The sequence below is a fragment of the Fomitiporia mediterranea genome, assembly GCF_000271605.1.
Source record: "Fomitiporia mediterranea MF3/22 unplaced genomic scaffold FOMMEscaffold_9, whole genome shotgun sequence".
Taxonomy (NCBI): domain Eukaryota; kingdom Fungi; phylum Basidiomycota; class Agaricomycetes; order Hymenochaetales; family Hymenochaetaceae; genus Fomitiporia; species Fomitiporia mediterranea.
This window is the reverse complement of record NW_006760394.1, coordinates 2424864-2440269: the sequence shown is the minus strand read 5'-3', so window position 1 is coordinate 2440269 and position 15406 is coordinate 2424864. Positions and strand designations below refer to the sequence as shown.

General features: G+C 36.6%; 2 protein-coding genes across 2 annotated transcripts; one reads left to right on the top strand and one right to left on the bottom strand.

Moving 5' to 3' along the window:
• Positions 1-1690: 1690 nt before the first annotated feature.
• On the top strand, positions 1691-3626 carry FOMMEDRAFT_159416 (uncharacterized protein; the record flags this gene model as incomplete). The annotated part of the gene is made up of 2 exons (XM_007269361.1): positions 1691-1699; positions 3300-3626. The coding sequence occupies 2 exons, from the start codon at positions 1691-1693 to the stop codon at positions 3624-3626; spliced, it is 336 nt and encodes a 111-aa protein (XP_007269423.1).
• A 2984-nt stretch (positions 3627-6610) lies between these two features.
• On the bottom strand, positions 6611-8579 carry FOMMEDRAFT_170016 (uncharacterized protein). The gene is made up of 2 exons (XM_007269360.1): positions 7642-8579; positions 6611-7569 (listed from the first exon to the last, which is right to left on the bottom strand). Exons 1-2 carry the CDS (start codon positions 8483-8485, stop codon positions 6695-6697), a joined length of 1719 nt encoding a protein of 572 aa, XP_007269422.1. The 5' UTR covers positions 8486-8579; the 3' UTR covers positions 6611-6694.
• Positions 8580-15406: the final 6827 nt, after the last annotated feature.

Below are 15406 nucleotides of genomic sequence, written 5' to 3'. Positions count from 1 at the left end.
TAGCCTTATCTTTGTACTTCTGTATTCAATCATAGAACTTACAACCAAAGTTCTAGATTGTCTCATGTATTCCTTATGTTGTCCTTATATAGTCCTCATGTTTCTAACTTCATTACTTTCTCATCTGTATGGGTAAAGTGTATAAAGGAGACTACTTTCCTATAGTCTCTCTTTAGAGCTCTCAGTTCCCTTTCCTTCACACTAGTACTAGTCCTTCTCAAGTATAAAGCTTTAGAGTATTAGCTCTAACTCTTTACTAGCTTTAATAGTCCTTTGTCTTTGTACAAAGAGTTTCTAGCTAGTTATATAGTTTCTCCTCAAGTAAGTATAATATTTTCCTTTTGTCTCTTCAGGTTTTCTCTTAGTCTTTTCCTTTATACTTCTTACTCTGGACACTATACTCTTTCCAGATCCCCTCTCTATACAAGCATTTCAAATGACTTGTCTTTAGTTAAGGTTATTAAGTAATACTGTACTAGAGTATGTGTTTAACTTTAGAGAGATAAAGACCTTGTCTACAGGTTTTGTTACCTTTTCCTAACTAACTTAGTACTTACTCCTTCCTGTCCCCTCTCTCTACTAATAGATTGATCACCCATTAGTAATGATTAGAGGTTAATAATGCTGAGCTAGAGTTCTTACTAAGTAGGACAACAAAGGTAGCCTAGTTGATCTGACCAATCTCTAGACTTATAACTAATAGAGTTTTGTATATAAACTACTTAGTTCCAAGTCTTGAGTTAAGCTTTTCCAAACTTAGTTACTGTATTTTACAATTCCTAACATACAGTGAGTGTAAGTAGTACATACAGGTTGAGATCCAGAGTGTTGAACAAGTTGATTCAGACTGTAGACAAAACTGTGTCTGTGTGTGTACACTCTATAGTTTATCTATAGTGTTTAATAGGAGGTGTAGTAAACTGAGTCATTAATTGTAAGGTGTATCTCTAGGATGTTCTAGCTTGAAAGGCAAAGGTGAAGTGGAAGGCAGACAGACTTGGCTGAGAGGAGAGTAGAGGGTTACTACTTCTGTTTAAAATAGTATTATACACAGTACTAAGGAATATAAATGTACACAGTGTAGGCTTATTAAGGGTAATGTTAAACATAGGATAGTAGGTGAGGTAGGAGAGTGTGTAGAGGGCTGGAGAGAGGATTGTGTCTAAGGAGTGGTCATACATTAACATTGTTACAAGTACATACTTACTAATTGTTACTTGTATTACTGAGTAGGAAGAAGTACACAAATGTATAGAATTACTGAAAAAGTTGTTTAACACTAGTCAATAATACAGATGTACAAATACAAATGTAAAAAGGAAGGCAAACATAATAAAAGGAGGGCAACAAAGGAGAGGCAACACAAGAGGCAAAGTAAGGAGTGAAAGGGATGGAAGGAAGACAAAAAGTTGGGAGGAGAGGGGTGAGCAACTATTGTACAGGTTATTATGAGGTAGACTAGCTACTTATACTTTATACTGAATGATAGCAAAGCTAGCTAGGTTGTGTTGTCACAGGATCTGAGGCTTAGTACAAGCATTACAGTAGCAGATTAGAGAGATGAATGTAGTAATGTTTATTGTCTAGGTGGTTGTAGACAGTGTGCCTGCTAGAGAATGCTTGTAGACAGGAGACTAGGCTGGAGAGAACAAAAGTAATGTATAGTGTTAGGGAAAGAGGGTTGGGGGAGATGGTAGAGGTAGGAGGAAAAGGAGTAACAAGTGTAAGTGCATCATTATATGCTCTCAATCTTTAGTATTCGATTATGTAAGCACTTTAATATAAAGTTTAAAAGCAAAATCAGATTATATTATAAGTCTAACAGACTGATTGTTAACAATATTAATATATATAATTGTATATTATCTTACCAAAAGTACTATAATTAACTTACAAGTATAATGTATCACTTTTATAAGTATTATAATTAATCAACTACTGTTGTATATTAATTTATATACAATTTTAACATATTACAATAAAAGTTAAGTACTTGTGTCTTACATATAATATTGTAGTAATAATGGTATTAACATTACTTACTTTAAAAAACACTTATAGTATAATACAATTCTTGTATAATCATTACATTTATATACAATTGTTACAATTTAATTATGTGTCAAGTATAATTGTTATTTTAGATTGTAATAGATATATAACTACATTATTAAATTACATTTGCTATTATTAATTACATTTGTTGCGACTTTTTCGTGATGTAGTCAGATCTAGTCAATACTTAGTGTAGGTTATCTAATTGGCCCTCTTCTATATTCACAGTTTGTGTTCTTTTAGAGCTAGCAAAGGGTATGTGTAGATTCACTAATTTACTCTATTATAGCTCTGACAATATCTTATTCACCTGACTTGGTGGCTGCAGTGAATCCTTGGTTCATTCTCACAATACAAATGTTGTCCTGGAACAATCAGAATGAGCATGCTAATCCAAACTACCATGTTGGCTTAGGAAATCAGGTGAGATGAGATATACAACTGGCATGCTGGCACTGAAACTTTAACAGCGATTCCAACGGGTCAGGATCATATTTCTTAGATGATGGTACTCAAGTAAGATGGCGCCTCCTGTTTGATTTTTCCTTGCCTTCAAAGTTGGCTTACTGTAACAATGTTGTTGACATCAATCTTGTATCCAGCCGTGACAACCTCCTATGTATTACCACTGCTCTATTCTAGACACTTGAGCCGCAGAAAATAACAGATACTATAATGCACGGATGTCTGTTACAGTAATGCTATGCATATCAACTAGACCGGGGTTACTATCAACGGCACTCCGAAGTAGCGAACATTTTGCTGAGCCTGTCTCTTCTGCAGTGCACTCTATTGATCTGATGTCTTGCATGACTAGTAATGTATGTTTCTAATCTGTATCCCACCATCTCATTTGACTCTCTCAAATTGTTGCAAGGACTTGCAGAGTGCAACATTGCCACCACGTTCGACATACCATCTAACAGCAAAAAAATCCTTGTGCTGACTCACTTGTTGCCATACTTTATGTTCTGCTTCAAGATCCAGAGCTCACTTTCAGCTTTTGTATAGATATCGACATAATTCTTTTAAATTTCTTCTGCCGAATTCTATTATTCTACTCAGAACTTGTGTGAAACTAGAATCAATTTAGATTAAAATCTTGCCTATGATACCAACATTGCAATATTTGTTTGGTGCAAATCTACCACCCGAGAAACTATATACTTGTTTTACTCCAGCAGATGATGCCCGTCTCCATCCTTTCACCTCAACGAAAATGGGATCGCACTTCGAATCAATAGGAAACTTCATGGGGTTCAAAAGCAGTCTATGATATGCCTTGGTGTGTGCACTCGACTACAATGGTGAACCAAACGCTTGACTATGGACACGCCTACTTGTTCTTCACTCGCTCAGATACAGAATCCATCGATCCGAAGGTTGTTCAGCTTGCTGTTTCCGGACACGTCATTGAACAGTACTTCAGCATAGCATTATTGACTGTCTTGGTCTATCACGCTCGTACGCATCACGATTACTTGAACTTAAAGACTGCTGACGGCTGTGCCTATCCAAATTCCAGTTTCTACGATAGACAAGGAGGTACGTTCACTGTGTTGAATCCCTAGATATACTCTGAGCTGCATTTATGTAGGTGAAGTACTTTTGGGTGTGTTCTATACTTATATCCCTCGTTCGATACTATGTTTTAATGATATTGTTAAAGGGAAACCCATGCACCCCTACGAAGTTTGTTTACTTTGCGGTAAGGACACGTGATTTTTTATCAAGTACGATATTATAATTAAATGTGTTTAGAATCAATATATTGGACTTCTTGGAGCAACTTGCTCTTTAGTCTGTAAGTAACAATGCTCCTGAAATATCACAAAGATATGTTATCAATTAATATGAACAAACTGTCTCCAGTGAATGGGTTCAGTGGAAGCCTCTTGAGGTATGAAGGAAACATATCAACAAATATGTATGCTAATCTAAGACCTTACACACATTATTTGTAGCTGTGTGTACTTATTCCAACCGCCTATATGCTCTGCTGGATACTTTTAACTGACCAGACAGTCAGATCGGATGTTTTACTTCACTCGTGAAGTATGTGGTAAGTGGCACATTAGCATCTATTATGATTTGTGATTAACACATAATTAGGGTTGATTACTTTTGTCCTTATAGACTGTAAGAAATACTCTCACTACTACAAATGCATGCTTCACATTAATAACTGTTGTACAGACGTTCTCCAGATTCGTGTTTTGGCATTATATCATCAAAGTAAGTATCTTGATCTTCTATAGCATTACTAAATCTGATCTTAGCAGGTACAAAGCTGTCAATTTTGTTAAAGTCACTCCTTGCTATTGAAGCAATTGGAAACCTGGGCATTCTTATTCGAAATATTTTAATTGAGGATGGTAAGGCAATTGATTATTACTAATTTCTGACAAGTGGACTAAAAAGCAGTGATTCAGTCAGTAACATTCATATTGCACCAGACCTTTCTATTTGCTGTAGTGGAAATACACCACCAGTTTCACTAGTATTAATCTCATGGTAAGTATTATATTCACAAATCTTGTTTCGAACTAATAGGTTGCAGGTTGATCCCTATGTTATATGGATCCATCCTGCTCTGTCTGGCTCTTTTCAAAGCAACAGAATACTGGAGAGCATCTGTAGGGCTCAAAGGCTTTCGTCTCATTCAGGTACTCATTGAAGATCAAGCCTTTTATTATGGCTTGTAAGTTCAATCTCACACTAAACCTTACCTGTACTTATGATTCTAGTGTAATATACTGCTGTGTGATGCCAATTGTTGAGATCAGGATTATAATCATTAGTAACATTGTTGCAAGCCTTCTGAGTGCAGCAGGAAGTCCTACTTTGATCTCTGTTCTCGGCAGTCATCTCTTAATCAACATAAAGGAGGCAGGGGAGAGGGGGACAAACAAAGGGACCAGTTTCAGATTAAGTCAAATGAGTGATGTAGTGATTACAGAAGGCACGTTAAATCTTCTTCAGATATCTGAAACTCATCTGACTTATTGCACATAAATCTGTAGGACTACAGAATGATAGCAGTTTACATACTGTTTGAAAGTCTATTTAAACAGTACATACCCTTGTACCACCATCCTAGTTGCTCACATTATCCAGGATGCACGCAATGTGGCACAGTGGATCAGTGCACATTAATATATGTTGGGAGTTCCAAACAGAGAATTGTGCCAATTATCCTTGACAAGGCAGAGTTTGAAATTGGTTGTCTGTTACCTTGATATTTGTTCATACATATCCATATTGTATGTCATATTGTAAATTCATCACTTTAATCAACAAAATCGAGCTATTTATTGGTGCAAATTACATCAATTTTTTATGAGGATTTACTTGCTATGTACAACCAATCACATAGAGTAAGCATTAAATGAGTCATTAAGTCCTCATTTTATAATGGTATGGTATGGTATTACCTGGCATGAGTCCCTAAAAAGAAACATTGTGGTTTCTGGTGTAGTACAGTATAAGACTAACCATATACTCTGAAAGTGAAAGCCTTGCCCAGCACATGAGGTCCGGAACTTTGGAGGTTAACACAAAGTCACAACATAGCAGACATTAGAATATAACAAACAAACATATTCACATCATATGCTAAACAATATTCTGAAGCAGGCCTCTGATTGGACAATAATAATATGATTTAGAATATGGGACAAATTTGTTTGTGTATCATATTCTAATGTGTCTGCTGTGTGAAAAAAGTGACAGTGAGCTGGAAAAATACCCTGAGAAACAATCATCAATAGCAATTCGGACACAGTACTAGTATAACTTCTCTTTGATATTGGGAGTCACCTCTTGAACAATATGAAAGAAGCAAGGGAAAGGGGGTGAACAAAGGAATCAATAACAAATCTAGAACAGTGAGCAACAGTGATTTCACTGAAGGTAAGCTTATTCTATTATATGCTGGCTTCAAATGATCTGACTCCTTGTAGGCGCCTAACCAGCTATATCGAACGAAGAGGGTGTACCCGTTGTTTGAGGTCAAGAAACGGCCAGGGACTGGTTCTTACCAATTGATCATATTTTGTCTAAGGCAGTCTGTGGTCTTAAATTATGTTTCTGTTCGTTCCTTATATTCTTGTGACACACATTATACCTTTTTCTACCCTTTATTAACTTCTTCTCACAAATTGGTTGTCAATCCAGAGTCTGATCAATGTTTTATTTAATGGCTCCCAGTCCTGTACTGTGTAATTATAACCGGCTGATATTATTTGGGCTCTGCATTTGTTTTCGTGCATTACTTGAAATATTCAACGAGTTATACTATTTATATTTCAAATGATTCTTGGCCTTTGAGAATTGTTTCCGAAAATATTCATGTTAGAAAACAAGAATGCACAGCTCACTCTATGGATACGTTCATTCTCCATAGATTCAATTAACAGAGTACGAATGCTCATGATGCATGGCCACAAATCATCGAAAACACGAAACAAAGCATGCTGACCTACATCACCAAATTGAACACAAAAATGTATTGGAATTTACTGCTAAGACATATATTTTTTACATATTGTGGATCCTTATATTCGCTTATAAAGTCTACATGTAAATATATTGCCTTGTCAGACTCTGCACGTTTTGGTGATGTATTATACAAAGCAAATCATTCAACGGAGATCCCATCTCGCTTCTCAATCCCTAACTCCTCCAATGCCTCACGCCCGCGGACTACCCAATGATGTGTCGTCTCTTTGTCCTCAAACCACATCTTGGCATCTGGTCCTTCGTTGATAGTTTCGGAATGATCTTCATCATGTGGGTTGGAATTTGAGATGGCACCGGAAGTCTGAACGTCATTTCCTGCTACCATGGCCACCTCAGTCGCTGTGGCTTCTTCCGGTCGTTGCTCGTCACCATCCATCTCCACATCAGTCGGAGAAGGCATACACTCACTAGACTCCGTAGTCGTAGCGACAGACGCATCTAGTTGCGGTGGCGTCTTCCCAGCCCACAGCCCGCCTGCACGAATCCATCCCGCCACGTTACTCTGATGCTTTAGCGTGTGGAGAACACCAATGACTGCTAAGAGTGTCCCGTCAAATTCCTCGTTCGCACTTTCTTGTGGGCTCGCCTCACCAACCACGGGTAGAGAAGAGTTTTCCAGGAGGGCGGCGCTTATCCTTGCAAGCCGCTGCTGTTCCTTCTTTATTTGTTTCTTCTTCTTTCGTACTTCTTCTGTTTCAGGAGACGTGTGCAATTCGTTCCCGTCGCCGTCAGCGACGTGGGATTCGTTTCGCTCTGCCCTGTAATCTGGCTTGTTCAGATGAGACTCGAGCTCCACTTTCACTATCCCCCGTTTAACACGTTGCGATTGTTCTCGTAACACTGGCGTGTACTCTCCGATACAAACATGATTGTACGGCTGCAATCGTGCCTTTTTAGGAGAGTCGTCGAGCAACAGCGTACTACGCGCGCTATGTTCTCCTGGAAGCTCCGACCATGGCTTTTCGAGATCCTTCGTCGTTTGGACTTTACGCGCTGTATCAAGTAAAACAAATAATTTATTTTCAATCGTTCCATTAATTAAAAGGAAAGGACATGAATACATACAATATTCGCTACGTGATAGTCCTAAGGTATCACGAGCCCAAACAGCGATAAACTTTCCTTCCCACTCGTCCTGGATCTCACTATCCTGCTTCTCTTCTTCGTTTCGTCTGCGTTCAGCGTCACGTATCGCGGGGTTTGACGACCTGTCGAAGAAACAACGTCGAACCATCCGTTCAACGTTATGCCTCTGTGCACTTGACCACACCATTATATCCAACCATTTTCTTGTTTCCGGGTGTAGAAGGAAATCTCGAAATGATGGCATGTAAGGACGCGGATACACTGCACCAACGGATCGTAATCGTAAAAGTAACGTTCCATTTAAGTCAAGGATGATTAATTTTCGAGATGGAGTAGAAGTCGACGTAGACGGTTCGGCCGCACTTTTTAGGTATTCCTCAGACGGTGAAGATGGAATATGTGAAGGTGGCGGAGGCGAGAAACGAGTAGCTAGAGCCATGAAAGGACCAGTAAGGCGGGTAGACTTCGGTGAGACCTCTTTTCGAGGTGGACGCGGAGCATGACTGGGATGCGGATCTTGGAAAGAATCATGTTGACTTTCAGTCGTCCTTCGCCAAGAAACCTCGTATTTATGTGGGTCTTCATATGCATTATTCGACGTCGTGCGGTAAAACGTGTTTCTCGATGCACCAGTATTATAGCGCTCCTCGTACCTCGTCCTCGGGGGCGAATACCTTCGATACTCCTCAGGATCATTACAATCGTGCCCTTCATTCCTCCTATGGAATCTTCGCCAAGATCCAGAGCGACGGGTATCCACGTCCTGTCGAGCGTCAAAGTTACGGTAATGGTCGTCCACGGTTCTTCTTCTGTTACTGTACATGTTCCTCCTTTGATTCGGTGTTGAGGCTGCTCCCAGCTCTAAGAATGCATGTATAGGAATCGATGGTGATAAATGCCTCTGAGATGAAAGCCGCGAACAAGAATACAAAGTGCGCAGCATGTGCCCTTGAGCTGCTTTTCTCAAATGCAATGTTCAGGCGCAAGTCAGATTTCGGTATCACGTGATGTGAATGAATTGTGATTTAGAGCGTTTCGGTACCGAAACGTGTCCTCCAAGGTTGAACAATGCCAAAAATGTCCTTCAGGGTTCCTGCATAGGTCCAAGCTCCCTAGTCTCATCAACACATGGCTCCTATCAAGCATTGTATAGCGGTCACAAGGTTTTGACCTTGTAGCAAGCGCTGAACTACAAGCCACGCAGGAATACTATGGAGGTAGGATGAGTGGAGGCGCATCGTCCCTTCTCAGCTTGTCTTTATCATAACTTTTGTATGCGTTACTCCTGGAGAAAATGGTGCAGCGTTGCTCTTGTGCTACAGCATCTATGCCAGACAGAGCCGTCATTGACTCGAGAATGGCCATCTCATCCCTTATAAAAAGTTCTGCTTACCAAAGCAACATGGTAAAGCTGCTTATAGGACTTACAGTCATTAGCACAACTGCTGGATTGTTCTGATCTTTGTTCTGTCTGACTTCTGTGGAATTTTTTTTTCTTACCAAGTAATTATGTAAGGAAACTCACTGTTCCTCACAAGAGAATTCTAATTGCCCTTAGTTCACTCAACTACTGACTGGGATAACCTAGTACTTGAGTGAGGGGTCAGGGGAAAAGAATCCCCTAAACCCTACACCTGAGACTGTCTTTTATAGGGTAATACATGTGTAGATACATGAGGAGGATATTAGGTAGTCTAGTGAACAAAAAGAAATCACCCATATATGCCCACAACACAAGTAGCATAAGTTTGCAAGTAGTGCAATTGTTACAAAAGCAAATCCTTACAAATTATCTCCCTGAATAGATCAACTCCCTTATGAGTACTACTTAGTATTCAGTACAACCACTCATCAAATTATTACAACAAGATTTACAGTTGCCTGTTTCCCTTTATCTAATAGTATTCAGTTCATCATTCAACTCAATTTCATTACAGGCAACCAGGAATAATTTGAAGAGATGGCAAAGGTTTTGCCTGGTTGTAAATGTGTCCAACTCAGAATGTCTTTGATCATCACTGCACTCACATCAGCATATCTTGCTTAGTATCCTATTCTCATTACTTATACTGAGTGTTCTCATATTGCCAATATACTTTTCAAATATTTAATGAATTGCCTACTTGTATGCATACATTCCGATGATTCAGGTGAATAAACACCTTGTGTTAGCAACCTAGTTTGCACCCATAGCATCTGTCAAATTCGTAGTCGTGACAAAACTATCTGAAATTGATACTGTTGATGCTGGTTACTGAATGTACATCGATGCCCCGCAATTCATGTCTTGGCTGCTCGTGGCAAGACGCCGAAAATAATAATCCGAAAAGGGCATCAATACTGTCTACTATGCCACACAATGATCTGAAGGCGGACACTAACAGTGGCACATCAGCGGTAGTGAATAAGACTTATGATAAGCTAGCTGTATGCGAAACAGGAGAGTATACTACAGCAGGGCTTGAAATTCTAAAGATACATCTCTTGTACTTGACCTAGCAGTATGTCTTCCCAGAAGGATAGTGAAGCAATGGAGTTGCTCCTCAACTACTACAAATGACAAAGATGCCATTATAGGAAACACGTCAGTGGGCAGGCTTACTCCTATGTGATCCTCTCAGCAACAGGTCGTTGATCGGAAATATCAATTCCTGTCTAACAACGGCGTAGCCGAATTTCTCCATAGAGACATTGCATTCCGGGTCGGACCATACTTTTACTCAAGTCTTTGTATCCTACATCAAAGACGTTTAAAGCATACGCCCAATCAGCATCACCTTCACGTCAACAATCCTTATAAAAGGAGTACTAGTTCATGGTCGTACCTTATCCTGCATCCTCCTCCTTCAATGGCGAATCAATCTCTTGACTATATACATGTCCAATCGCTATTTACCCGTTTACATGCGAGGCCAATCAAGCCGAACAGGGCACAGGCGTTCTTTGCCGAACACATCATTGAAAAACACATCACTGAAATGTACTTCGACGTGGCAATGTTGACCATCCTCGTCTACAACGCTTGTTTGTACTGCGATTTCTTGTGCCAAAACTTTGCTAACAGAATGTATTGTTCAAGTCTTACTGTAACACTGAATAAACAAGTATGATTATCATCTTGGTATCTCACAAGCACCTATTGACTCTATCTACAGATGAAATACTTCTGGGTGAGCATGCAATTCGTTCACATACAGGTTCATGGTCAATTGATAGTTGTAAAGTCTAAACCATGCAGCACTGTTAGCTTGCTTTACTTTACAGTGAGAGCTGCCGAGATGAATAGTAACTGAACCCATTCTAAGCGTTGAGATTCAGAATCACTACGCTGGAATTCTTTCAACGGTTTTGGTTCTGATTAGTAAGTTGACAATATTCCATACCATACACTACCGTACTACGATCTCGTGGCTTAGGAGAAGTAACTGACAGTGTTGTTATGCAACAGGCGATGGCTTCAAGCAAAATCGGTTGAGGTCAGAATTGAATACCAGTATCAAGACAGTGTGCTAACATCTTTTGTGGACATGTGTCATGTATAGCTGTATGTTGCTGCTCCTGACTGTTAATACTTATTGTTGACTTAAACGCTAGGTCAGGCTGGACTATGGGTCAACAACTTATGTGGTGAGTCTCTTACTGTTATTTATCATGATTTCAATACAATGGAAAACCATGCATCAGCCTTGATTATAATCGTCCTTGTGGATTGTAAGTGAATGTTGCCAATCTTCAAGACGTTTTTTTCATAAAAACAAATATTCCGTAGACATTCTTCAGATTCGTGTTGTAGCACTTTATGAACAAAGTAAGCAATTAGTCTTCTAGGAGATTGCTCATTCAAATTATAGCAGACAGGAGACTTTCCGTCTTCCTCAAACTCCTCCTTGCTGTGGAAGCAAGTGTGAATATTGTACTTACTATTTATAGGACTCTTTCTGGAGATGGTACGTTGCCAAAACTTTAGAAAGCTGACAAGTAAACTGAAACAACACTTCATAGTTCATCTTACACAAACGTTTGACATTTGTGTAACCCGCACTTCCACACAATTGAATACAATCGTCAACACCTTGTGGTGTGTATAAAAGTTATATTCTATATCCTTTTTTCTAACAACTTGTAGGATCATTCCCTTAGCATATGAGACAATTTTACTCTGTCTAGCCCTCTTCAAGGCAGTAGAGTACTGGCGTATATCATCCGGTTTCAAAGGGTTCCACCTTGTCAGAATCCTAATTCAAGACCAAATCCTATACTTTGGCCTGTAAGTGACGTACTTGTGTATAATTATTATTGTCTGGCTCAGGTGTCCATAGTGTGATGTTTTGTTCTGTGATGAAAATAGTGAAAGATCAAATACATCCCACGAACAATATAATCAGAGCGATTCTCAATCGTTCTGCAAGTCCGGCACTTCTCTGTGTCCTTGGAAGTCACCTTCTAATCAATCTGAAGGAGGCAGGGGAGAGAGAGGCAAATGGAGGAACCAGTCTGGGGTTGAGGACTATAAGTATTATTCAACTTGAAGAAGGTATATTGACTTGCCATTTTCTGTTTTGAATACGGCTGATTTGTCATTATAACTCCTGCAGTAGCATCAGGCGCTAATGAAGGCTGCTCAGTCTGACACGTGGAACATACTGTTAAGAAAGGAAAGAGAGGTTATGTGAGAGGCTTAGAGGGATCACACAAAGAGGGGGGGATAGTGGACTCGGCTTGCTCTCTCACAGCCTGCTTCATTGTCTGTTGATTAGTTAGTCTATATATACTATGTAAGTATGTCTCAGATGTAGAATGTATGATGGAAGGTATTCCATCATTGTTTGTCATTGCTTGTAATGTAGTTTATATCATCTGAGACATACTCTTGTGTAGTCTTGTCTTAACACTCTCCTTCAAACTCTTACTAGGTCTAGTAGACTTGTAAGATGTTTGCTTGCAGTTTGTATAGATAGTTTAATCATTATAACTGTATTGTACAGTTGTTTGTTTGTGTAACACATTTATAACTTGATGTAGTTAATAATAATATTATTAGCATTGTAGTAATGCATTGTCTGTTCTGTGTACTGTCTGTTCTGAATGTCATCCACTTTGTGTTAAGTTTGTCTGATGTTATATTGATTAAGTATATTTAATTAGTTTGTTTGTTCATAATATACTGTTGAATAACAGTATTGTTATCATAATAGATTGTTTGTAAATGTTATTAAATAATTTGTAAATGCTTCAGAGACCTGCAGAATCTTGTTAGCATGCATAGGTATGTATATGTGCATATTTAAATCATAAATGCAATTGCTTGTTTCGTTTTATTGTTTGTTATTCAGTCATATTGTTTGTTATTAAGTTTGTTTGAGTACTCTAGTAATTTCCTTTTACTTTGCTGTGAAACTAATGAATCACACTAGTAAAATGTATATTTGATGTTGTAATAATATCCTTCTTTAATCATTGCTGTCCATGTTTGTCTACATTTGTATATACATTAAGCATTCAGTAATAGCTGATTTATGTCTTCAGATTGAAGCTTTGCATTGATTGTATATCAGTAATAATATTTGTTTTTGCCAGATTGCTTCATTCTGAGATTAATGAGGTTTTATGCTAACATATATTTGATAATTAAATAAAACTATTAAATCGATTCTTGTACAAACAATTAATTTGCCCTTACTACACAATTAATACAAGTGTGAACAGTATTATAATACTATGAAATACATTGGATAGATACTAATAGGTATATCTATACAATGATTCAAATAAAATAAATAAAACCAATATATAAAATGTTTTACCTAGCAAACCAATTAACAAATAAAATGTTGAACAAATACTACAATTGCACATAGCACTAGATTAACTAAAGTACACTAGGAAACAATTATAGTAAACATAATCTGATATATCAATCATATGCAGATTGTGTTACAATACATTATTCTTTGCAAAAGAAAAAGCAAAGAACAATAGCCATAACATACACACATATATATACACAATACTATGATTGTAACAATTCACAACAACATTGTTAATAATAAATAATACAAATGCACAATAGAAATGATTTACAACAGATAACTATGTTGGCTATTAAAGAAACAATGCAACAGATTGTATAGTTACTCAGGATGCATCAGAAACAATCAATAAACAAACATAATGTTAATAAATTAATACATATGTATAAACAATAATGTAAAGTGAACAAACAAACAATACATTCATGATATAATACATATACAATGCACCTAGACACATAGTAAGATGCCTGTGGCCAGACATAACATCTATGTAAATGTATACACTCCATACTTGTTTATATAGTTATTATCTGTGTATTGTTTGGTTGTAGTTGTGAATTATATTACAATTATATTTGTATTATCCTATGGATATATTATTTATTGTTTTATGTATGTTCTGAAGTATTATTTTCATTATTCATCACTTTTATCCATGAACTATAGTCTGAATTGATGAATTATTTCATTATATGATGTGATAATTGTCTACATATTATTTATTTTCGTATTAAACACTGTTGAGTTAATTATATTATCATATTAATATTATTTTCCAAGTATGAGCATTTGTTTCATAGTAGAATTATTATTTATTTAATGTTGAAGTTTAATTGCACATTGTGTTGACTTCTGTTATTTAGTTCCAATCAACATAGTTTTGCTTTGTACCAAATGATTTACCTTTATAATCTGTTATGTCTGTCTGTAACTTCTATTACTTAGTCAGTACTTAGTCCATACATTTTGTTATTCTATTTTTCGTAGTGTCTGTAGTGTTATACTTTCTGTTCTGTTGTTTATATTTAGTTATTAATTTTTCATGCATATTATCCATTTTCTCCCCTTCAATTCAAGAAGGTATTTCTTTAAAGAATTGGATATTTCTTTAATTGTTTATTAATTGTTGTTATAATATAATATTTATATATATAATAATTGTAATTGCTTTCATGGTTCAATTTCTAATTATTAGTATTTTAAAGCAGTGTGTAACATTTGTTATATTCTATAATGAGTAATTTAAATGTTATTACTATTATATCTTTGTTACTGTTAATGTTTGTCAACTTATATAATGTGTATTTTGTTTGTTATAGTAGATAAGTACACATTATGTATAATATACAAGTTTTGTTTGTGCTCATTATCTTTTATTAATAATTGTTTATAACTATGAATGAATATTTTGTTTTTGTGTTGAAAACATATAGTAATTTGTTTATTTCTGTATAATATTCATTTAATAACATTGTAATTATTATTTATGTAGCACTTTTAATAAGTGTGCTGAGTTCTATTAAGTGTGCTCACATCTGTTATTACCTATTTTATATTATACTGTCTAAGATAATGGCTTAAACATTTTATTAATTTATTTAATCATATTATATTATGATTATTTTCGATCGTAATTATTATAATAATGTGTTTGTAATAATTATATTTGTATTATTTGTTGTAGTAGCCTTATCAGCTTAATACTTTACTCCTACAAGCTACATTGTCACAATGTAAATTTAATAATTGTTCATTAAGGTATATACACTGTACAGTTGATGTTACTGTTACAACTTTGAAATTTATTATATAATCAACTGCTGTGAAAAGACATTCTGTGTAATTAAGTTGTATTGTTACATTGTTTTGAGTATAATAGAGATATAATTCTTTTGTTCATTGTTAGTATACATTTACACAATTGTATTAAT